This window comes from Diceros bicornis, chromosome 26 (genome assembly GCF_020826845.1).
Source record: "Diceros bicornis minor isolate mBicDic1 chromosome 26, mDicBic1.mat.cur, whole genome shotgun sequence".
In the NCBI taxonomy this organism is placed as follows: domain Eukaryota; kingdom Metazoa; phylum Chordata; class Mammalia; order Perissodactyla; family Rhinocerotidae; genus Diceros; species Diceros bicornis.
In genome coordinates, this window is record NC_080765.1 from 32,911,357 (window position 1) to 32,933,993 (window position 22,637).

The window sequence follows — 22,637 nt, forward strand, 5'->3', positions numbered from 1 at the left end:
CTACCCCCTCTCCTCCTCAGCCGCCCTCCTCACTTGAGGTAGGCGTGGAGAAAACCTTCTGGGTGAAGAAGAAACCCAGAAGTCTTCTTTATACCTACAGCTGCCCTGTCACAGCTTCCACCCTAGGTAGGCAATGCCAGGCCCCCGAGGACTGTGACTCAATTTCCCCCTTTCAGGCACACCTTAATATCGTTAAGGGAAAATCTTTAGGTTTGTATAATCCCACACCCTTCTTCTTGCTGGCCTCTACTCCACTTATTCCTCCGTTTGGTTGAGCACCTACTATGTGCCAGGCTTTGGGCCAGGTGCCCTGTACAGTTTTTTGAAGAAAAAGATGAATAAACAAGCATTTTCAATGCTGTGTGTGACAAGCGCCCAGGGAAAGCCTGCAGAGTCAAGAGCACCCATCTCAGCCTAGTGAGGGTGGTGGTGGTGAGAGAAGGCTTCCTGGGGAAGTGTCACCCGTGCTGAGGTCTAGAGGAGGAGGAATAGGAGTTTGCCAGATGAAAGAAAGTGGGGAGTAGAGAATGAACTGCATGTTTCCCACCTAAAGATGAGGAAAAGCATGGTATGTTCAGGAAATTATGAACACATCATTCAGTGTTGCTGGTGTGGGATATGGGTGGTTGTGGGGTATTGAAGCTAAAGATGTGTGGGCAGGGGTCAGATCATAAAAGATCTATCAATCATGCCACGGAGGGTAGATTTTATATTGGGGGCAATGGGAAGCCATTAAAGAAAGTGACACAATCAGACCAACCTGCACCCCAATTCTAGAGGTCAGCAAACTGGCTACAATGAGCCCTATTTTCCAGACGAGAAAGATGAAATTACAGAAAAACTGTACTTTGCCCAGACAACCTTGTTAAATTAAACTCAGAGTTATATCATTAAAACTAAAAGAGGGAACATTCTTTCATCACCCACAGTGCCAGGCACTGGGTAGACACTCCACATAATTTTTCTCTGGTCCTAACCACATACCTACAAAGCCAAGTATAATCATTCCCGTTTTACAGGTGAGGAATCCGGGGCTTGGAAAAATTAAATCACCTGCCACAGTCCATCAGGTCACAATACTTATTGAGTGTCTACTCAGTGCCAAGGGCTGTGGGAGGCATTAGGAATATGATCATAAAGGAAGAAACCAGAACTTGATCCCAGGTCTGCGGCTGAAGTTCCCACCTCAGCACACACATCACGGGGGGATGCTGTTAAGATGCAGATTCTGAGTCCGCGGATGGAGGGACCCGAGATTCTGCATTTTTCACAAACTTCCAGCTGATGCCAACGCTGCTGGTCACAGACCCTGGTCTGAGTAGGCGACTCTGCTCCACTCCCCCATCCAGCGTCCTGTCCCTTCACCTGGACCCTAGTGCTCCCGGCTCTGGTTACCTGCGAGTTGTTGTCAGCCAGGTAATAAACGGCTACACAGCAGGCGACGGCCACTCCGGTAGAGACGACCCAGGCTGCTAGGTAGGCGGATAAGCGGAGCAGCCACTGATGGAGCGTTAACTTGATGTTCTCCTGACGGATTTCTGAGAGGTTCTCCTATTGACACAAGGAAGTCAGGTTCCCTCACAGACCCTCTCCACTGTTAGCAAAGCCCCCCCAGACAAATAATCGCTGTTCCCAGAGACACAAACCCACCCCAGATCCACAGGCGAGAGAGAGGGGAAAGTTCATGATGAACGTGGATCGTGGGAGACCCGTGGGAAAATCTCAAATGGGCCAAGAACCCCATCACTGCCTCAAACGCCTTTTCCATCTCAGAGGAACAGACAGGACCAACAGATGGGGGCCGTGCTCTTGAGGAAAGTGCACTGAGGTCACAGAGCTTTCTTGAAGAACGAGGCTGGCTATCGACGCCAAGGAAGAAGCTAATCTCCGCAACCCTCTTGTCAAAGCCCCTTTGCTGATCAATTCTGCCTGCTCTCCCCTTGCACTCAGTTTTTTCTATAGACCAACCTCGGCACTACTGACATTTGGGGCCGGACAGTTCTGTGTTGTGGGGCCGTCCTGTGCATTTCAGGATGTTTAGCCACATCTCTGGCCTCTACCCACTAGATGCCAGTAGTGCCCACTCTCCAATTTGGTAACAACCAACAAAGTCTCTAGACGTTGTCATATGTGCCCTGAGGGGCAAAAGTGTCCCAAGTTGAAAACCACTGGATAAAACTTCAAACTTGGAACCGTGAGGTCAAAAAGTATTTACATTTAACCTTTTGACATAAATTGCTAAACTACCCTCCAGTAAGCTTGTACCCATTACAAAGCCACCGCATCATGTGAAAACGTCCATTTCCCTACATCAGCACCAGCACTGGGCATGACGAATACTTTCAGGGTTTTTTTTGCCAATCTTATGGGCAATAAAAAACAATTCATTATTACTGTAAGACAAGTTACAGACACAGTGAAGGAGGGAAGGAGACTGGCCGTGGGAAGGTGCTGTGGAAAGCAAGCTTGCCTTACCCTTATCTCAGTGCTAAGATTCTTCTGTCTCAGCTTTACAGCCTTTTCATGAGTGACGGTGAAGTCCCAGCAAAAGATAAGTTTAGCGATCCCTCTGGAGTAGATGTGCGGGTTAATGAAATTGTTCCGGAAATACCTGGCCATGCTAGGGAACGCAGAAACCAAAATACCCAAGAGTGATTAGGACAGATATTGGGAGTGCAGAGATTAAAACAAAGGAAAGTTCTAGCACTAACGGTGAAAGGTAACATGGCAGAGTTAGCCCCAAGTTCTTCTGGAACGGTGCAACAGCAAGCATAATGGTTGAGAGCGCTGTCTTCAGGATCTGATAGGCCTGGCTTACAATCTTGGATTCGCCAGCTGGGGCATCGTGGTCATTTTAACTGTTCTGAGCCTCAGTTTCCACGTCTATATAATGCGGATAATAATAGTACCCACCTCCCAGAGTTATTGTGAGAGTTGGATTAGCTTACTACGGCTGCTGTTACAAATTGCCCCAAATTTAGTGGCTTGAAAACAACATAAACTTATTATCTTACTGGAGGTCAGGAATCAGAAAATGGGTCTAAACTCAAGGTGTCGGCCGAGCTGTGTTCCTTCTGGAGGCTCTAGGGGAGAATCTGTTTCCCCGCCTTGTCCAGGGTCTAGAGGCTGCCTGCATTCCTTGGCTTGTGGTCCCTTCCACCTTCAAACCAGCAGAGTAGCATCTTCCACTCTCCCTCTGACTTTCACTCCCTGCCTCCCTCTTATAAGGACCCTTGTGATGACACTGGCCTATTTTAAGATCCTTAATCACATCTGCAAAGTCCCTTTCGCCAGGTAAGGTAACAGTCACAGGTTCTGGGGATTAGGACACGGACACCTTGGGAGGCGGGGGGTATTATTCGACCTACCACAAGAGTCTGTGAAGCGCTCAGAGCAGTAGGCACTCCAGAAAGGCAGCTGTGATTGTCATGGAGACATCAGCAGGACGCGGTGACATCAGACCCAGAAGTACTTAGCGCTGAGCATGGCGCGTACAAAATGCTGAGTAACACGCTCACTACTTTTCCCAAATCTACCACCACCGAGTAACAGCAGCTTGAGAAACATTTCCCAGTTTGAAAGGACGAAAAGAAATCTCCTTTTACTTTGAATTTTTGTGCTGGTGGCGAGGTGTTATGGGCTGAACTGTATCCCCCAAAAATTCACGTTGAGGTGTTAACCCCAAGAACCTCAGAAAGCGACTGTATTTGGAAACAGGGTCTTTACGGAAGTAACGAAGTTACGATGAGGTCATGAAAGTGGGCCCTAATCCAATACGACTGCGCCCTGAGAAGAGGAGGAAATTAGGACTCGACATGCACAGAGGGAAGACTACGTGGAGACACAGGCAGAAGGCGCTTGTCTGCAAGCCAGCGAGGCCTCAGAAGAAACCAGCCCTGCTGACACCCTGATCTTGGACTTCCAGCCTCCAGAACTCGAGAAGATAAATTGCTGTTGTTTACGCCCCCCCGGTGTGTGCTACTTTGTTACAGGAGACCTAGCCCAGTACTACGGAGATTGAACATCTGTTCCCCTTTGACAGCTACCAGTCAACAGTTGTTCATCCACGCCCTGCTATCCACATAACGACTCGAGTCACGGCATCCTTATTTTCAGACTGACCAATTTCTTTAAAAGCACACGAAAACCTCTCTTCCCCTGTCCAAACATATTTTATGTTACAGGACAAGGAACGATCAGACAGCAATACAAAGTCGCAGTTGCAGAGAAACTGTAACTTTAATCTCCCGAATTCTGCCTGAGTCTAAGAAGAGCTCGGAATCAGGAAATGCAGACACTCCGTACCTGAACAGCAAACTGAAGAAGCAGACGATGAGACACGCCCCGATGGTGAAGATGTAGGCCAGCTGCATGTTGTAGGACGCCCCGCTGGGCCCGTGCCGGATGGTGGAATTGGTGTAGAAGCCGTAGTACATCACCGTGTCCCTAAAGTAACCCTGCAAGGGACAAGAGGCCCTAGGTCAGGGGTGTCTCCTGAGAAAATGATGCATGACCACGGTCAGAAGAGTCGACCTCTTCTGTCTGTAAGAAGTGTGGACCAGTCAGTTTAGACATTTAGTTTGCCAGGGAAGGGGCACCCAAGGCCACTGAGAATCAGAACATTTTATCACTAGGCTCTCAGAATTGGAAAAGAATCCCAGACCAATATAACTTTACAGTGGGGGACCCAGCTGTCACCACCTGGACCCAGTGACCAAGACTAGCCCAGGGCCAGTCTTCCTCAGCAAAAAGAGGAGGATTGGCAACAGATGTTAGCTCAGGGCTTATCTTCCTCACACACACAAAAAAAAAGAAGAAATAACTGAGTGCCAAGTGTGGTCTTTGACTGGATCCTGGTCTGAACAAGCAAGCTATGCAAGACATTTTGGGGACAACTAGGAAATTTTGAATGTGTTTTGGATTTTAGATGATATTTTTTTTTTTTTTCGCTGAGGAGGATTGGCCCTGGGCTAACATCTGTGCCCATCTTCCTCTACTTTATATGTGGGATGCCTGCCACTGCATGGCTTGATAAGCAGTGCATAGGTCTGCGCTCAGGATCCAAACCTGCAAACCCCAGGCCACCAAACTAGAGTGCTCGAACTTAACCACTACGCCACCAGGCTGGCCCCTTGATACTAAAATTTTGCAAGGTGTGATAACGTATAGTGACTACAGGAGAGTGTCCTTATTTTTCAGAGATACACATTGAAGAAATTTGGACTGAAATGTCCTGATGTCTGTAATTACTGTAAAATACTTCCAAAAATAATATGACAAAACAAATATGGCAAAATGTTAACACTTTAAAATCTACATAATGAGCATACAGGGGGCCGGCCCCGTGGCTTAGAGGTTAAGTGCACGCGCTCCACTACTGGCGGCCCGGGTTCGGATCCTGGGCGCACGCCAACGCACCACTTCTCTGGCCATGCTGAGGCCACGTCCCACATACAGCAACTAGCAGGATGTGCAGCTATGACATACAACTATCTACTGGGGCTTTGGGGGAAAAAAGGAGGAGGATTGGCAACAGATGTTAGCTCAGAGCCGGTCTTCCTCAGCAAAAAGAGCAGGATTAGCATGGATGTTAGCTCAGGGCTGATTTTCCTCACAAAAAAAAAAAAAGAAAGGGTAACAGGTATTTATTTTACTATTCTTTATTTTTCTGAATGTTTGAACTTTTTCACATGAAAATGTTTCATATATACAGATATACATAATAAAGAGAAAAGAATGGAGATATATACACAATAATTCCATTTTAATGCATCTATCCCAAGGAAAAATTTGTTAAGAGAAAAAGAAACAGAAATGCTGAACGGAAGAACCTTACTTTGAACATTCTACCGCAAGAGCCAGCAAACCTTTTCTGTCACGAGCCAGATGGTAAATATTTTGGGCTTGGCAGGCCAACATGGCCACGGTGCAGACACTCATCTCTGCCTTGCAGCATGAAAGCAGCACAGACACATAAACAAATGGTGCAGCCGTGTTCCAGAAGATCTTTATTTATCAACACTGAAATTTGAATTTCATAGAATTTTCATGTTTCACAAAAAGTTGTCCTTCTTTTGATTTTTTTTTCCAACCAATTAAAAATGTAGAAACCAATCTTAGGTTGCAGGCTGTTCAACAACAGGTGGCAGGCCAGATTTGGCCCTCGGGCTGTCGTTTGTCAACCGCTGGTCTGCAGAATCTCAATGCAGAAATCTCTTCTAGAAGATAAAGTCATAAGCCAGGGCTATATGCCTCAAGAGGGAGCTAGGTAAATAAGTTATGGATGCTGTTAAAAAGAATAATGGGGATCTATATAGATGCTCGAGACACATAGTGAAGGAAAAAATGTCACAAAGAAAGACATAGTATCCTATCCTCTTTCTATTTTTCAAAAGAATGTTTATTTATCTATCTACCTATGGTTTTTTTTTGTGCGTGTATGTGAGGAAGATCAGCCCTGAGCTAACATCCGATGCCAATCTTCCTCACGCTATTTTTTTTTTTTTTTGCAGAGGAAGATTGGCCCTGGGCTAACATCCGTGCCCATCTTCCTCTACTTTATATGGGACACCGCCACAGCACAGCTTGACAAGCGGTGCATTGGTGCGTGCCCGGGATCCGAACCTGCAAACCCTTGGGCCGCGGCAGTGGAGTGTGCACACTTAACCGCTGTGCCACCAGGCTGGCCCTATCTATGTTTGTATAGGAAGAAAAACAATGGACAAAGATACACTCCAAATTCGGATGTTAGACAAGAGAAGGGTACAACAAACTTTCTCTTAGTTTGTTATCTTCCATTGTAGGAATTTTTCAAAAGGAGCATTGTATTTTGTAGAAAGAAAATTAAAAAGAAAGAAAAGGTAGATCTGTGAACACCAACATGAGTTGTCCACCACATATTAGGTGAAAGAAAGCAAGTCGTAGATAATATATATATGAAGAGTTTGTCTTTTGCTAAAAAAAGAAAAGGACGTGCATGTACATGCATATCTGTGTCCGTATGTGTGCAGAAAAGAGGATTCTAGACAGCAACACAATGTTGCTGTTAACGTGGTTACCTCTGGAGACAGAAATTCCACGATGCCGTCTATATGTTGCTTTAGCAGGGGTGGGATCATTTTAAACATCCACTTTCCCCACTAGTCGATTCCCGGGGAAACTGAGAGGTCTGGAAGGGTGACCAGCAAGGTACGTCCCTGGTTTCTGAGTGGTGAACCCTGGGTGGGGGACATGGAGAACTTACCGCCCCAGTGAGAAGCTCCCACCCGGTGAACTGGAGGGTGTTCTTTTCGGCCATGGTCAACTGAGGGATTATGAGGAAGCTGAAGGTCACGATGAACGAGAAAAAGTTGAACTTCAAAAGCCACCTCAGAAAGTTGAAGTAGGAGAGGACGCTGGTTCCGAACTTGCCCCCGATGACCTTGAGCGTCTTCTGCCACAGGCTGATGGAATTGAGCAGTTCTGACACGCTGTTCTTGGATCTCCGGTACGCCTGGGGTTAGGACACAAAACGAGAGGCTTGATGCCCCCTCAACAAACATCTACTGAGCAGGCCCCCCAAAAGCACCAACAGCCACCATTTCTAGAGCATTCCAGCGTGCCAGGCACCATGTGCAAATGTGATCTCATTTAATCCTCAGGACCAACTCCAAAAGTGAGTGGTTATTGCCTTCCCAGGTTAGCTGTTGAAGGTGACACACACAGTGGCTAAGTTTCCCAAATAACTCAGCACCTTTTGGACCTTCGCACGCCCACCTGGCTCCCCCACACCTGGACTGACCCAGTTTCTACGGCTTTCCATGAAGCAGCCCTGGCTCCTCTTCCCCCTGGGTTCCCCTCTCATGCCCACTCTGCCAGCCCCCTATTTTCCCCCTGCGCTGTGCCCAACTTACTGAGGGCCGTGGAGGCTGCCTTACCAGGGAAACGGAGTTCAGACACCGCGCGCAGCAGCGGAGCTCCAGGAGGCCACGGGGCTGCTTGCTTTTCTCTCTGTCCGCCACTGTCCTGTGGGGAACGGCAGACGACAGTGAGACGCCAGTGCTGTGATGCGCGCCTTCCCCAAATAGTTACTGAGCGCCAACGACGTGCCAGGCACCGTCCCCGGCGGTGAGACAGACAGACGAGTTCCCGGGCGGACGGGGCTGACACCCCAGTTGGAAGAGAAAGAAAATAAGCAATAAACATAATAATAAAATGGGTAAAAGACACGGGATGTTTGACAGTGATTTGTACTATGGGAAAGAAAAAGCAAGAACAGAGCAGCGTAACGAGACCAGAAACGCTGGGCTGTGGCCCGAGTTTCCATTTGAAATAGCGCGATATTTGAGCAAAGTCTCGAGGAGGGGGAGGGGTTCGTGGTATGGAAAAGGGAATGCCCTGTGCATAGGGAACAGCCCGCCTGAACCCCACGGAGGCCCTGACGGCTGGAATGGCATAAGCAGGGGAAGGGAGGAGGGTATGAGTGATACTGTAGAAGGAGGATGGTCCTATGTCAGTGGTTCTCAATCTGGGGAGATTTTGCTCCCCAAGGAACATCTGGCAACGTCTGGAGACTTTTTTGGTTGTCAGACTGAGGTAGGGGTGCTACTGACATCTAGTGGGTAGAGGCCAGGGATGCTGCTTACTACCCTACGATGAACAGGACAGCCCCCCACAACAGAGAATGATCCAGCCCCAAATGTCAGGCGTACTGAGGTTGAGAAATCCTGCTGTAAAGTGTTTGAGCCATCATAAGGTGCTTACTGGGTGACAGAGGGAGCCAGGCAGAGTTCGAAACGGAAGTCTTTTCAGAAAGATCTAGCCACAATTGGTCTCTTTACCCTCCAATGAACTCACCACATCTGCTCTACTCTGGCTCTTTCCCGGCTGTCTTTGGTCCACCCCAAACGCCCACTCCCACATCACCGTCTCCCAAGGCTCAGATCAAATGTCGCCCCCTGCTTTGCCCAAGCGGACTGTATCCCTCCTTCTGGTTCTCCCACTGCAATCGCCTTCTCTCTGGTCTGATTTTCCTTCTGTCATTTATAAGTTACTTGTTGACCAATCCATGTCCCCTGCCAGACTTCAAAACTTATCTTTGCAACCTCAGAACAATTGCATCATGGAATTATTATTATTATTTTTTTGTGTGAGGAAGATCAGCCCTGAGCTAACATCCATGCTAATCCTCCTCTTTCTGCTGAGGAAGACCGGCCCTGAGTTAACATCTGTTGCCAATCCTCCTCCTTTTTTTCCCCAAAGCCCCAGGAGATAGTTGTACATCACAGTTGCACATCCTTCTAGTTGCTGTATGTGGGACGCGGCCTCAGCATGGCCGGAGAAGCGGTGCGTCGGTGCGCTCCCGGGATCCGAACCTGGGCAGCCAGTAGCGGCGCGCGCATTTAACCGCTAAGCCACCGGGCCGTCCCATCATGGAATTATTTATTAGCACTTGTTGCATCCACTCTACTGGTTTCTACCAACTATTATGAATGGCAAAAAGAAAAAGAAGGCTGAGGAACAGTAAGTGTAAGGTCTGAAGGCTAAAACAGCCCTCACTCTTGTTAAGCTTCTGAGGTCTATTTTTTTTTTGGTAAACTTCTTATTTTAGAATGGTGAGATTTACAGACAAGTTGCAAAAACAGTACAGAAAATTCCCTATACTACTCACCGTTTTCCCGTGTTAACCTCTGACATTTTCGTGGTAGGTTTGTCAAAACTAAGAAACTCACACTGGTACATTACAATTACCTAAACTCCACACTATTCTGATTTCACAAGCTTTTCCACCCACGTCCATTTTCTATTTCAGGATCCCATACAGGACACCGCACTGCTTTTAGTTGTCATGTCTCTTTGGAACCCTCTAGTCTGTGACAGTTTCTCAGACTTCCCTTGTTTTTGATGACCTTGCCAATTTTGAGGAGTACTGGTTGGGTATTTTGTAGGATGTCCCTCAGTTGGGATTTGCCTGACTTTTTTTCTCTGGCTAGACTGGGGTTATGGGTTTGAGGAGGAAGTACCACAGAGGGGATGTGCCCTTCTGATTACGTATCTCTGAGGATGCTAACCTTGATCACCTGGCCGAGGCAGTGTTAGCCAGACTTCACCACCGGAAAGTTACCTTCCCTCCCTTTCCATCTCTATCTTTCAAAGCAGGTCAGTAACCACAGTTCATACCCCAGGCGAGAGGAGAGAGAAACACCTACAAAGATTCCTTGGAATTCTCCTGTCGGGAGATTGTCTCTTCTCTTGCATTTATTTATTTCTCATCTTTCTGAGAAGGGGCAAAAGTAGAAAATTGAGGTTCGCATGAAATCTGGGAAAGAAGAAAAGCTTCTGGTCCATACCTAAGGTTCCTTTTCTCTTCCATGGTCCTCGGCTGATTCCTGATGGCTTTAATTCTGTCTCTAGATGTCATGGGTATCAGAGATGCAATTAACTTTTGTCCTGCAGAAGAAAATAAATGGAGTTTAATATATTTTTGTTCTTTAACAGAACAATAGCATTTTAAAATATGGCACTGAAGTTAGGGCATGTTGTTACAAGAACACAAAGAGAGAAGCATATACGGAATCAGGGATCCCGAAGGTCACAAATGAAAACAAGACGACAGCATGCGTATGTGTTAAACCTCAAAGCTGAAACAAATGATAATGTTTGCATGCAATTCCAATTCAATGTTTTCCTTTTTCCCGTGACATGAAACATTTAGCAAAGCCGACAAGACCCTGCACCTTTGGTCAGCCTCCTTCTCCTCCCTCTCTTTAATTTCCCACATCGCTTTCTCTTGCCCCCTGTACTCGAGGCCCCAGCACCTTCTCTGCATTTCTTGACTGTTATATGCTCTTCCCCGCTCTGGAACACACGTCCCCCTCTTCTCCCGCTAACTCATAGTCACATTTTGGGTCAGCGTGCTAGATACTGTCCGTCACTACCCCAAAGTCATCTCTTCTTTTTAATGGAATCTCAATTTTGTTTGGGAATTGACCCCCCTTTCCCTCCCACGGCCCTGAGCTTCTGCAGGGTGGGACCCATCTCCAGGCACAGGGGCCAGGTCCCGATGAGTCCAAGCCAGTCCTGGTCGCCCTGTCTCCCTTGCAGGTGACTGATTCAGGTACAGTCCTGTGAGGGGGCGTCTGCTCAGGAGCTTCGTGGAAAAGATTCCTTCCTTCTCAAAAAAGCAAAACTCAAAAAACAAGGAAAGACAGATCCTTCTTCCTCTGGGTGGTGGTGCGTCCGCCTGTGACGCCCGGCACTGCTGCCACCGTCTTGTAACAGTGAGGAAGCCAGCTGGGGGCCCAGCTGGGGCAAGGACCGAGGGAGTGGGCTGGCTCCCTGGCTGCATGATTGAGCCAGGACTCCTGACTTTAATGACAGTTGAGGTGGAAGGAGAGTCCCAGAAGAGGGCCACCAAATCACTTGGCTGAAGACGAGGAATTTGTGTGTCTCCTGAGAGGGAAGATGGAGTAGACAGAGAGGAAGAAAGGAGAAGGGAGGAGGAAAAAACACAGAGACACGGGGAGACAACAGCAGGAGAGGAGACACTCCAATCTTCAATAAACGGCTAAACCCACGAAAGGCTTTGGTGTAAGTGGATTTCTTTTTCTCTTAGAAATCACTGAGAGCGGATGGACTTCATGCCTTGAGTATTATAGAATGAAACAGAAACAGCATCTGTGTTTGGCCTCAGGAGGAGAGAGGCTGGGAGGTCTCAGCTAAGACCTGGTTTCATGGCAGACTTGGCAATGAGAAGCATCCTATGTTGCCGAATCCAGGATAGGGAGGAATTGGACCAAAGCAGCACAGTAGTTAAGGTGTCAGGCTTAGGAATCAGGCAGACCTGCATTTGGGTCCCAGATCTTCCAGGCCACTTAATTTCCTTGAGCCTCAGTTTCCTCATCAAGCAAAAGGAATGACAAACATGGCTGTCTCAAAGGTGTGGAGCGTGGGGAAGCAAGTGAAACTAAATTCAATGGATAACAAAAAGAAAGTGCTGGGCAGAGCACCAGGCACATGAAATGAGCTTGATCAAGGTAAGCTCTTGTTAGGGGTTCAATGCTCTCAAAGTGACCCCTTCCTCCGTCTCTAGCATCTTCGGGTCATCTACCAAACCTTCAACCTTCTTGATGTCTTAAAACTAGAAAGCCCTGTGGACACTTGTAAGCCTTCTTTGCTCCTGTTCTAACTCCCTTGCCCCAGGGTCTGACTACCTTGGATGTTTTCATGTGAAGTACAAGCGGTGTCTATGCCCACGCTTTCCGGGCTACGAAGGGTCTGAGAAATAGATTCATTCAAAGATGTTGAAAACCGTAACAACTGCTTGCCCTTTTTGTCATTCCAGCTGCTGAAAAGCTGTGAGTCTGTCACACCGATGTCAGAAATGGAGGAGACCATACTGAAGCTTGAGTTCACCAGCATCTTTTCTAGAACAGTCTGATTGGAGGATGGATGGCTTTGGACCCCAGATGGCACATTCTCAACCTCGATGGTGATTTCATTCATTCGGTCATCAGACAGCATCTCTCGCCTTCTCCCAGCCTTGTTCTCCAGGGAGGGCTTCCAAAGGGCTCACACAGCCGTCACACTGGCGTTGCCGGGAACCACCGGGAAAAGTGACGACAATCGCAAAGGGTTGCCCCCTTCACATTTTTTTAAATGCCACAATGAGATCGCCAATGCCAGCCCCACACAAATCACAACATAACCCCCCACATCGACACCAGGGGGGTCTCCTCGTGGAGAGGTTTGTTTTCCCACAGAGACTTCTATCTCCGTAGCTAGGTAAGAAATCGGAAGCAGAATTCTTTATTAAAGACAAAGGGATTCTAGAAACAGAAGGCAGGGATTCTTCTAAATGACTCATAATCAAAGGGCAAGATTTTCTTTTTAATTTGGTGCCTCTGGCCTAAAACTTATATTTATAATTTTACATGCCTATATAAATCTAGGTGGGTTTATAGTGAAATGATTATCTCCTGACTGCCTTGGGTGGCCAACCTGCCTCCCGATATCCATTCTCTCTTTTTCTCCTGCCAGAAGAAACCTCCATTACGACTATTCCAGCTAAGGGTGGATCCTTTGTGGCTAAGGGTGGATCCTTTGTGGCTAAGGGTGGACCCATGACCCCATTTTGGCCAATGAGACATGTGGCTTCCAGGAATGCTCTTTAAAAGGTGAGAGTTTCCTGTTTCACTTTTTGCCTGTCACCATTTCTCCTTCTTCCTGACCAGAGGCTGCCATTTTGAAAACAAGAGGACAAACATTCACCTGCTAAGGATGGTGGATAAAGAAGCTATAGAAGGAGCCTCAGTCCTCAAGAGCATCAAGGGCAGAGGTGTCGTACAAACTTTGGACTCCCTCCTCCCACGCTTCTTGTTACATGAGAAAAATCAATCCTTTTACTGCTAAGCCGCTGTCCTGTTTCAGGGCCAGGAACCTGAACACAATTCCTACCCAATAGACCTGATTTGGAAGTCACCTCAGCCAAGTTTATTTAACAGTTGGAGAAACTGGGGCTCAGAGAAATGAACTGACCCCCCTCATCACATTCTCATGAAATGGCACGACTGGACAGAGCTCTACGCCTTCTCCCCACCGAGGATAACTCACAGTAACAATACCAGCCATTACTGCCGGCCAAGTGCTTTAAATAGAGTCTATCATTTCATTCGCATAATCGCCCTGTGAAGTAGGTCCTACACTCAACCCCATTTTATAGCAGAAAACTGAGGCTCCAAGAGGTTGTTAGCCTAAGTTCACACACCCAACAAGTAGGAGAGCTGGGGGTGACACCCAGGTCTGTCTGGCCCCAAAGTGGGGCCTCTTAACCCCGTCACCCTGGCCCTTTCCTGTAACAAGATGCTGATGTATCATTCATTCCTACAAATAAATGACTATCTGAGGGCCTACTATGTGCCAGGCGCTTCCTAGGTGCACAGCACAATCCATTAAAGTGACTCTTTATCAGGAGGCTGTATGTGGTTTGAGAATTAAAACCGATGCAAAGCAAAATGCTGAAGGAAAAAAACGGTGAAGAAAACTAGGTTCAACTTTGGGTCTTCTCTTTCTTTACTTCTCTCTGCCTTCTGGGGACTCTTCTTTTCCCAGAGGCCCCTAGACCTCATGCTGGCTGGATAGAGCAGTCTCTAAAGTGTAAAGGCATTTCTTTCCCTGGTAGCTAAAGCCATTCTCTGCTCCAGCGGGAACCAAATGGAGAGCATAATCCTTTATATCCCGGTGGTTTTCTCTCCCGGTAGCCATAACGACCCTTGTGGGAGATACAGGAACCCTTGAGAAGACTCATAAAGAAGGAGGCTAAAGGTTATCCCACAGGCTCAGGAGCTGGAAGGTGAGAGAGAGTTTTAAGTCATGGGGCCCCTCGATTTGCGTTATTATATAGAAGAGGCTGTCAGTTTATTCCTTGTTGTTCACAGATTTGCCTCTCGGTTCCAGCATTCTCTGACCTCTCTCCTCTGTTGCTTCCTTTTAATTTCTTAGTCTCTGCCTCTAATCAGACCTTCATCACCACACATGGTGGTCCTTACAGAGCTTCCTAACTGATTCCAGAAACTTCTGTCTTTCACCAGTCTGATGGCTCCTACACTCTACCATCATAATAATTATATGATGAGTCAGAAAAATTTTGATCAATGCACTGCCACCTCACCAACACATGTATTAGCCACGGGCTGGACATGTGACCCAGGCTTCTTTCCTATGGTAGAAATGACGGGCCCATGTGTAGACATGTTCCCCAAATTGGCCTGGACAGACTCTTTCCTCAGCTTTGACTGACAGACCCAGGGAGAAAGAAAGAATGTCCAATGATATTGCTGAGCTGAGGGCGTGTATCTAGGCCTGCTGTTGGTCATGCTCCCCAGCCTGTGGAGAAGGAAATTAAATAAGAAATAGGAAATACATTAAGGAAGTCCTGCATCAGTTACCACACCAGAGGCCAAGAGGAAATGGCAACGCCGGCATTGCCTAGAACACATTCCGTCTCCAGGGTTGATTTTTTGGTCACTGTCCATTTAAGCCTTACCTTCAGGTGACTTGTGCCAATCATATCCAGACAAGGGTGGGTCTCCATAAGCTGGGCCGAGGCTACTTTCCCCCACAAATGCAGGGTTCACTGGAATGAAGAGGCAGGAGACATCGTCAATTAATCCCACCACACAGGTATTACTGAGCACACATGGTCAGTAAGGCTGAGATCGTGACCTTGAGGTTCTGACAGACTAATGATTAAGCACTTGGGTGGAAAAGAGGACACGAATATGAAAACAGTGCGGTTAAATACAAACAGCCTGATGAATGGTTTTCATTGGACTACAAGCCATGCTTAAACGAATAGTTACACTGAGATCCAGGACATACCCAAACATGTATATCTGAAAAATAAGTTTCACAAGACAGTACTTTGCTTGACTACATAAACAGCACTCTGGTATATTATTCTAGTCCAATCTTTTCAATTTCATTTTTAAAAATTAATTTCACAACTTGTATGGGTTACAGCTCAAGAATTTGAAAAATACTTGTCTAGGGGTTGGGATGAATAGGCAGAACACAGAAGGTTTTTAGAGCAGTGAAAATACTGTGTATGATACCGTATTGATGGATACATGTCATTATATATTTGTCCAAACCATAGAACGTACAACACCAAGAGTGGACCCTGATGTAAACTATGGACGCGGGGTGATTATGATGTGTCAATGTAGGTTCAGTTGTAACAAATGTCCCACTCTGGTGTGAGTTGTTGATAATGGAGGAGGCTGTGCATGTGTGGGGTCAAGGGGTATATGGAAATCTCTCTACCTTCTGCTCAATTTTACTGTGAACCTAAAACTGCTCTCAAAAATTGTCTTGAGGGGCCGGCCCAGTTAAGTTCACATGCTCTGCTTTGGTGGCCCAGGGTTTGCAGGTTGAAATCCCGGGCACAGACCTACCCACCGCTTATCAAGCCATGCTGTGCCAAGCATCCCACATATAAAGTAGAGGAAGATGGGCACAGATCTTAGCCCAGGTTCAATCTTCCTTAGCAAAAAGAGGAAGATTGGCAATAGATGTTAGCTCAGGGCTAATCTTCCTCACCAAAAAAAAAAAAAAAAGGTCTTGAGATAATTATTTTTTAATTATTATTTTGGAGCATGTAAAAATCAGGAGGTTTCACATAAAAACCCAGATTTCTGGCTTCTTTAGAAAAATCTATGGATCTGGCCACACTGAGCCCACATTTCTGCATGTCCACAATGGGCCGAACCTGAACACCGGCAACCTCACAGAGGCACAAGGCACACATGCCCTGGTTTTCCACGACCCCTACCCAGCCTGCTTTGATAACTGATGACACTGCTTGTCTCTCTAGACATTGAGTTCTCAGCCCTTGTTGAGATGATGTAAGGTGGTGTCTGAAGGAGAAGGGATTAACCAATTCCTCTATTGCTCTAAATCTCTAATGACTGCGTCCCCAAGTCCACCAAATTTTACTTTCTTCCCAGAATATGATCCTCATCTTCACAAATGCTTACCATAGCCAGTTCCAGGAGCACCTGGCACAGAGCGGCCATATGGATTTGCCATCTCCATGGAATTCATTTCAATGCTTCCAGGGTAACCTTCATTCTCTCTCTCAAGGATGCCCAAGGGGCCATCATCCCCATGATGAAATGAGGGCCGGATTGAAGATGTTCTGCTGAGAAACCTGAAATCCCAAAATGATGGATCAATATCCATCCAGTAGCGTGGTAAGGATGGTTGTCCATCCATCCATCCATTCCACAGATGCCAACTGAATGCCAACCATGTGTTAGGCATGGGCTAGGGTGAAGACACAAAGATAAAGACATGGATATCTACCTCCCAGTACAATCTGGGAGAGCTCGTTAGACAGAGCAATTATAATACGAGTAGAAACTGATAAATATCAGAAGACAGGCCCAAGGAGTTCAGAGGAAGGAGAGAATTCTGGCTGGGAGTTTGGGGGGAGATTTACACAGAAAAGAGACATCCGAGCTGGGGTTGGAAGGACAAATTCATACATAAAGAGTCAGGAGGAGGACCTTACAAGGATGAAGAACGGCAAAAATAAAGGTGTGAGACAGAAAGTGCTGAATATATAAGAGGAATGCTGTGAAAATCAATTAACCTGGAGCAATGGTTCTCAATTTTATATGTATACCAATTCCCAGCCCCACTCCAGAAAATTAAATCAGAAGCTCTGAAAGATGTGCCCAGACATCTGTAGTGTTTTTAAAGTTCCCCAAGTAATCAGGTAATTCTAAGGATCAGCCAAGGTCAAGGTCAAGAACCACTGACCTAGAGTATAGGGTGGAGGAAGGGAGGGGACAGGAGAAGTGGGGGGTCAAGTCAGGCCGGTCTTTGGCTGGCATCTTACAATTAGCCTGTGCATCCTCATTCCTAAATGTTGTCAGAGGTGAGGCAATGCGGCCTTTCTCCCAAGGGTCATGGGGAACCATGGAAGATGAGAAGTAAAGTAGTGACAGGGTCAAAGGTGCATTCTGGAGTGATGGATCAGGCAGGGGGGATAAGACCAAGGAGGACATTTTGACCTGGTCCTGTAACTCTGCTGTTTAGGACCTGAAGACATTTTGACCCTACTGCACACCCAAATCCCATATCCTTGTTCCTAGAGATAAACACAAGCCATTAGTTTTTGTTGAATTCATATTACTAGCAGAAATAGCACATGCAAAACAAGACCCAAATTAGTTAAAAGTTCACATGGTAAAATTTGTTATAGATTTTTTAAAAGCCTGACTAAAGAATCACATCTTGTTGGCAATACGAATGTTGAAAAATTTAACCCAGGAAAAATTAGATCTGGTAGAACTAAGTCAAAACTAACACTGTCAATGTCCAGAAATGCACCTAGTAAAATCCGTCAGTGACCAAAAGTTGATGGAAGATTAAAATCTTTTTGACAAAATTCAGATCTACAGAATCTGAAGCAAGAAAAATTGGACTTAATTTTTTAAAACGGCCTTAAGGGAACACCGACAATGGCAAAAACTATAATTGATAAAATTTGATGAAAACAACAACAATGCAGAAGATCAATGAATCAAATCTGCTGTAAACATGAAAAGTGATCAATTCTGATAACAGTAATTTCACTAAAATAAAAATGAAAGTGGAAAAAAATCAGGAGTGGCTCAACCATCTTGTATAAAGAAAACCAAGTGAGGAATTAAATAGACTTCATGGAGTTAGATCTTCAAAAGATTTTCTTGATTAAAAAGCATTCCTGTTGATAAAATTCTGGTTAAAATGTTGGGGTTCATAACTATCAAGTCTTACCCCTAACCCTATAGGCAAAGGAGCAGGATGGAAACAGTGGGGATCTAAGTGTCTCGCAGGGATTGGATAGCAGAGGTAGGGGACTTGGGAGGATGTTATCCAAGCAAGAGGTGATGAAAGATTATGTTCAGGTAAGGGCTTGAAGCCTCAGGCTGAGAGTCCATGGCCCAGGTGAGGTCTACAGGTAGGTATGAAAGTTTAACCACAACTTCAGATCTTAGAAACCATCATACATGTCCCTAACCCAAACAATGCCAACCAAGTTCCATTGACTTGATGATCCAGCACTTAGCCCCCACCCCCAATGGAGAGAGATGCCTGCACTTACTCCCTAGTCATTTCTGGGGTCTCAGAGGAGCCATAATCAGGACCATCCTCAGCATCTGGGTAATCAGGCTCCCCCGATAAGTTTGAAGGGTTCCGATTGTTCTCAGCGCCAGGGTAGTCTGGTTCCCCAAAAATGTTTGGAGAGTTAGCTTCATTCTCAGCACCTGGATAATCAGGCTGCTCCAGAGAGTCTCTATATGGAGTGATTCTGGAACCAGCATATTCTGAATTCCCTCTGGAGCCTGGATGGTTGGAATTGGCTCTGAGGCCAGGATGGTGAGAGTTTCTCTGAGCTCCAGGGTAGTCTGGTTCTCCCATGGGGTCAAGAAAATCAGGATTTGTTCTGGATCGTGCATAGTTTCCACTGCTTCTGGAACCTGCAAAGTCAGGACTTCGTTGAGATTCAGAGTAGTCTGGCTCTCTGGATGAGCCTGGACGGTATGGATTACTCCCAGATCCAATATAATCCGGCTCTGCTAGAGATTTGGGATAGTCTGAACTTCTTCTGGAGTCTTCAGAGTATGGGTTGCTCCTGATGTGAGGATAGTCTGGATCACTCTGAGATCCAGGATAATCTGGTTCTGCTAGAGACCCAGGATAGTCTGGACTTGTTCTGGAGTCTTCAGAGTATGGGTTCCTCCTGGTGCTGGGGTAATCTGAGTTGTTCAGAGGACCTGGAGAATCTGAATAATCCCGAGTTTTCAAATACCCTTGCGTATAGTTCCGAGACCTTGAAGAGTCAGAGTATTCTGGATCTTCCTCGTACCCGTTATTCCTGTAGTAGGCAGACATGCTGGTATAGATTCTTTACCTTGGAGTGTTAAAATGTTCCTGCATTTGCAGTTACTCAGGGCTCTTTTTTTGTTATCTGAAAAACAAAAAGGAAGGAACAGTCAGATTTTTTCCTTTCTTCCCTGCAGAGATTGCTGGTTATCTTCCAGTATCTGTTCTCCTGTCTTTCATAGTCGGGTGCACAGCTGCCTGGAATAAAGACTGTGTTTCCCAGCCTCCTGTGCACCCAGGTGTGGCCATGAGAAGGGTCAATAAGATGTGAGCAGAAGCTATATATACAATATATATATTCCAGGTTGTGCTGTTAAAGGGAAGGAGTCTTCTGCCCTTTCTCAGTCTTCTTACTTCCAGCGGGCTGGAACGTGGAAATGACGGGCACCATGTTGGGCACGCACACAGAGGCAGCACCCACCGTAGGGAGAGCAGCCCAACAGATGGAAGAAGCCAGTGACTTCATAGACCAGCGCCAACACATCAGCTTGGACTTTTATGTAAAGAAAGAAATAAACTTTTATCTTATGTAAACCACTGTGTTTTTTGGGTCTCTGATACATGTGGCCAAACTTACATCCTGACCAATACAATCCCTCAATTGGGAGGGAAAGGAACAATGAACCAAAAGATTGGAAGGAACAGGCCTTTTGAGCACTCTGATTGCACTAGTGGTTCTCAGGCTCAAGGTATAAATCAGTATAAGTGCACAAAGGAAGAATAGTCGATGGTAACTAGAGGACTTGGGTAAGGAGACAATTGCTACCATCTCTTCCACTTTATGACTTTATGATAATGAAAATATGACTTTATGAGTTCCCTAAGCTTTGATCCATAGACCTGGCATACTTTCAAATCAGAAGTGATTGGAGTGTTGATTTCTAAGTGTGCTGGATATCTGTTGTTTTCACTTGCCTACTTCCCATTTCTCCTTTTGGCCTCGTGCCCTGATTATCCTCTGGGCATCTGCCCATCCCCCACTCTTGATCCAGGTGATTCAGGAAGGGCTGATTGCGTTCCTGATTGGGAGGATGGCCACATGACCCAGGCCTGGCCAATCAGTGTGCACCATGCCCCTGGCCACAGGGTTTGGTTCCGGAGTAGGCACATAACCCAAGTCAGTCTTCTAGGACCTTGATTAGACTAACTGGGATAGACATGCTATTGTTTCACTAGGGTTGCTACAGTGACAGAATGTAAGCCTGGAACTGCTGGTGTAGGGTCAGTAGGAACAGTGACGAAAATAATAAGTAGGGGAGAAAATTTAAAGGAAGAATCAATAGGATTTGTGGACTGACCGGATATGGGAAGGGTGAGAGGTAAGGAAAATAAAAGACAAAAATATCTCCATAGTTTCAAACCAGCATTAGATGAATGGTGATGCCTTTGAAACAAGGCAGTAGATCATTTGTAAAGTTCAGCCAATGTTTACAAGTTTATCTCTAGGCAAACCTAAAGTGTTAGACTTTTTGTTGAGAAATCAGATCTAAAAACAATATTAACATTCTGCCATCACCTATAGTCTTAGAATGTTCACTTGCCAACTCAGTTCTATATTTCTCAGCATGGTGGAAGTCCATTTTCTTTATTTCCTTCCCCAGCATCTTTTTTTCTCTTTTGTGGTCACACTTTTCCTTGAGTAACACCCCCACTCTCAGTCCTTGTGGGCCAGGTGTGGACATACTATCCAATCAGGATTATTTTCTTCCTGGCCACAGTGATTGAGTCAGGGTACATAACCCAGTCAGGACTAACGCGATTCAATTCTGGGAGTTTTGTCAGGACTGTTGGGAAGAGAGAAGCTCTCTCTTTCTGCTGGACCTGGAGCTAGGAAGTTATAAGCCAGAAGCTGCCAGTGGTCACAAGGAGGAGGCCTGCCTGAGAGTGGTGCCAACTCAGAAGAGAACAGAGCCAAGAGACAAAGAGAAAGAAGGATCAATGCTGATGACATCATTTAAGCACCTGAATCCAGCCATGCCTGAAGGCAGCCAACTACCAGATACTTGAGTCATTACATTCCTTTTTGACTTAAGTTAGTTTGAGTTGGGTTTCTGTCATTTGCAAATGAAAAAGAATTCTGACTAGTATGCTACACTTTGCAAACAAACATCTACACAAACTGTGAGTGCAATGAAGACTAAATGCTATGTTTTATTGCTAATTATTTTTCTAACATGGAAAAATAATTAGCATTTCCATAACATGGAAAATGAACCCATTTATTTATCTATATGGTAAGACCATAAATTAACATATTTATGGTCTAGGACTTCCATGGCCTACCAAAACCCTAGCTGTTAAGTCTAACAAGCTAAATGATGCCTACTAAATTCAAGAAAGTAAGAACTGGTACAGTATCAGCCTAAGAGAAATGAATATGTCCACCAAAAGGCAACAAGAGTGTTCACAGCGGCTGTTTTTTAAAAATAAATGCCAGAAATTGGAAACAACCCAAATGTCATTCAACAGTAGAAGAAGTATATAAATTGAGACATATTCATACGATGAAATACTACACAGCAGTAACAAAGACTGAACTTCTGTTACGTGCAAAGACATGGATGCGTCTCACAGATGTAAAGATGATTAAAAGAGTCGGATTCAAAAGAGTACATACTACATAACATCTCCACAAAGTTCAAGGACAGGCAAACTAATAAATGGTGCAGGAAGTCAGAATAGCACACCTTGGGGAAGGGAGGGGAGGGGAAACGACAACAGGGAGCCTCTGGGGAGCTGGACGTGTTGTGTATCTTGATCTGGGTGATGGTTACATGGGGGTATATATATGCGTGTGTGTGTGTACAAATTCATCAAGTACACTTCAGAATTGTGCACGTCTCTTTAAATATAATACTCCTTAGTTTTAAAAAGAAAAGGAAAATGAAAAAGAATTAAACCAGAAGTCAGACCATAAAACCTTCTATTTCCTTACAGGGCCATCATACCAACTGAAAAAAAAAGAATGGTCCTGGCTCACAAACGTTTCCACTTTTCTTATATATACATCACAGAAAATCTGAATTAATGAAAGCAAAAGCTAGCTGAGGGCAGGACACATTACCCGAATTGAATGGTCTGCCTGTGCGATGCTGTAAAATGAAAATGGTTAGGAACCCAGCCCTTGGCATCAAGTATAACTGGGTTTAGTTTCCATCTGTTGGCTGTGTGGACTTGGGCAAGCCACTGAACCTCTCTGAGTCTATTTCCTCACTCATCCAATA

The 22,637-nt window shown here is 45.7% G+C and overlaps 1 protein-coding gene across 1 annotated transcript in view; it reads right to left on the reverse strand.

Moving 5' to 3' along the window:
• The window catches only part of TMC5 (transmembrane channel like 5), a 72,050-nt gene that overhangs the window by 23,680 nt on the left and 25,733 nt on the right, over positions 1 to 22,637 (reverse strand). The window contains exons 2-10 of the mRNA XM_058569951.1: positions 18,632 to 19,498; positions 16,515 to 16,687; positions 15,023 to 15,112; positions 10,329 to 10,428; positions 7,917 to 8,004; positions 7,244 to 7,492; positions 4,306 to 4,457; positions 2,476 to 2,620; positions 1,396 to 1,551 (exon numbers count right to left, since the gene is read on the reverse strand). Of these exons, the coding sequence (XP_058425934.1) occupies positions 1,396 to 1,551; positions 2,476 to 2,620; positions 4,306 to 4,457; positions 7,244 to 7,492; positions 7,917 to 8,004; positions 10,329 to 10,428; positions 15,023 to 15,112; positions 16,515 to 16,687; positions 18,632 to 19,422 (1,944 nt within the window). The 5' untranslated portion in view covers positions 19,423 to 19,498. The remainder of the gene's footprint in view (positions 1 to 1,395; positions 1,552 to 2,475; positions 2,621 to 4,305; positions 4,458 to 7,243; positions 7,493 to 7,916; positions 8,005 to 10,328; positions 10,429 to 15,022; positions 15,113 to 16,514; positions 16,688 to 18,631; positions 19,499 to 22,637) is intronic.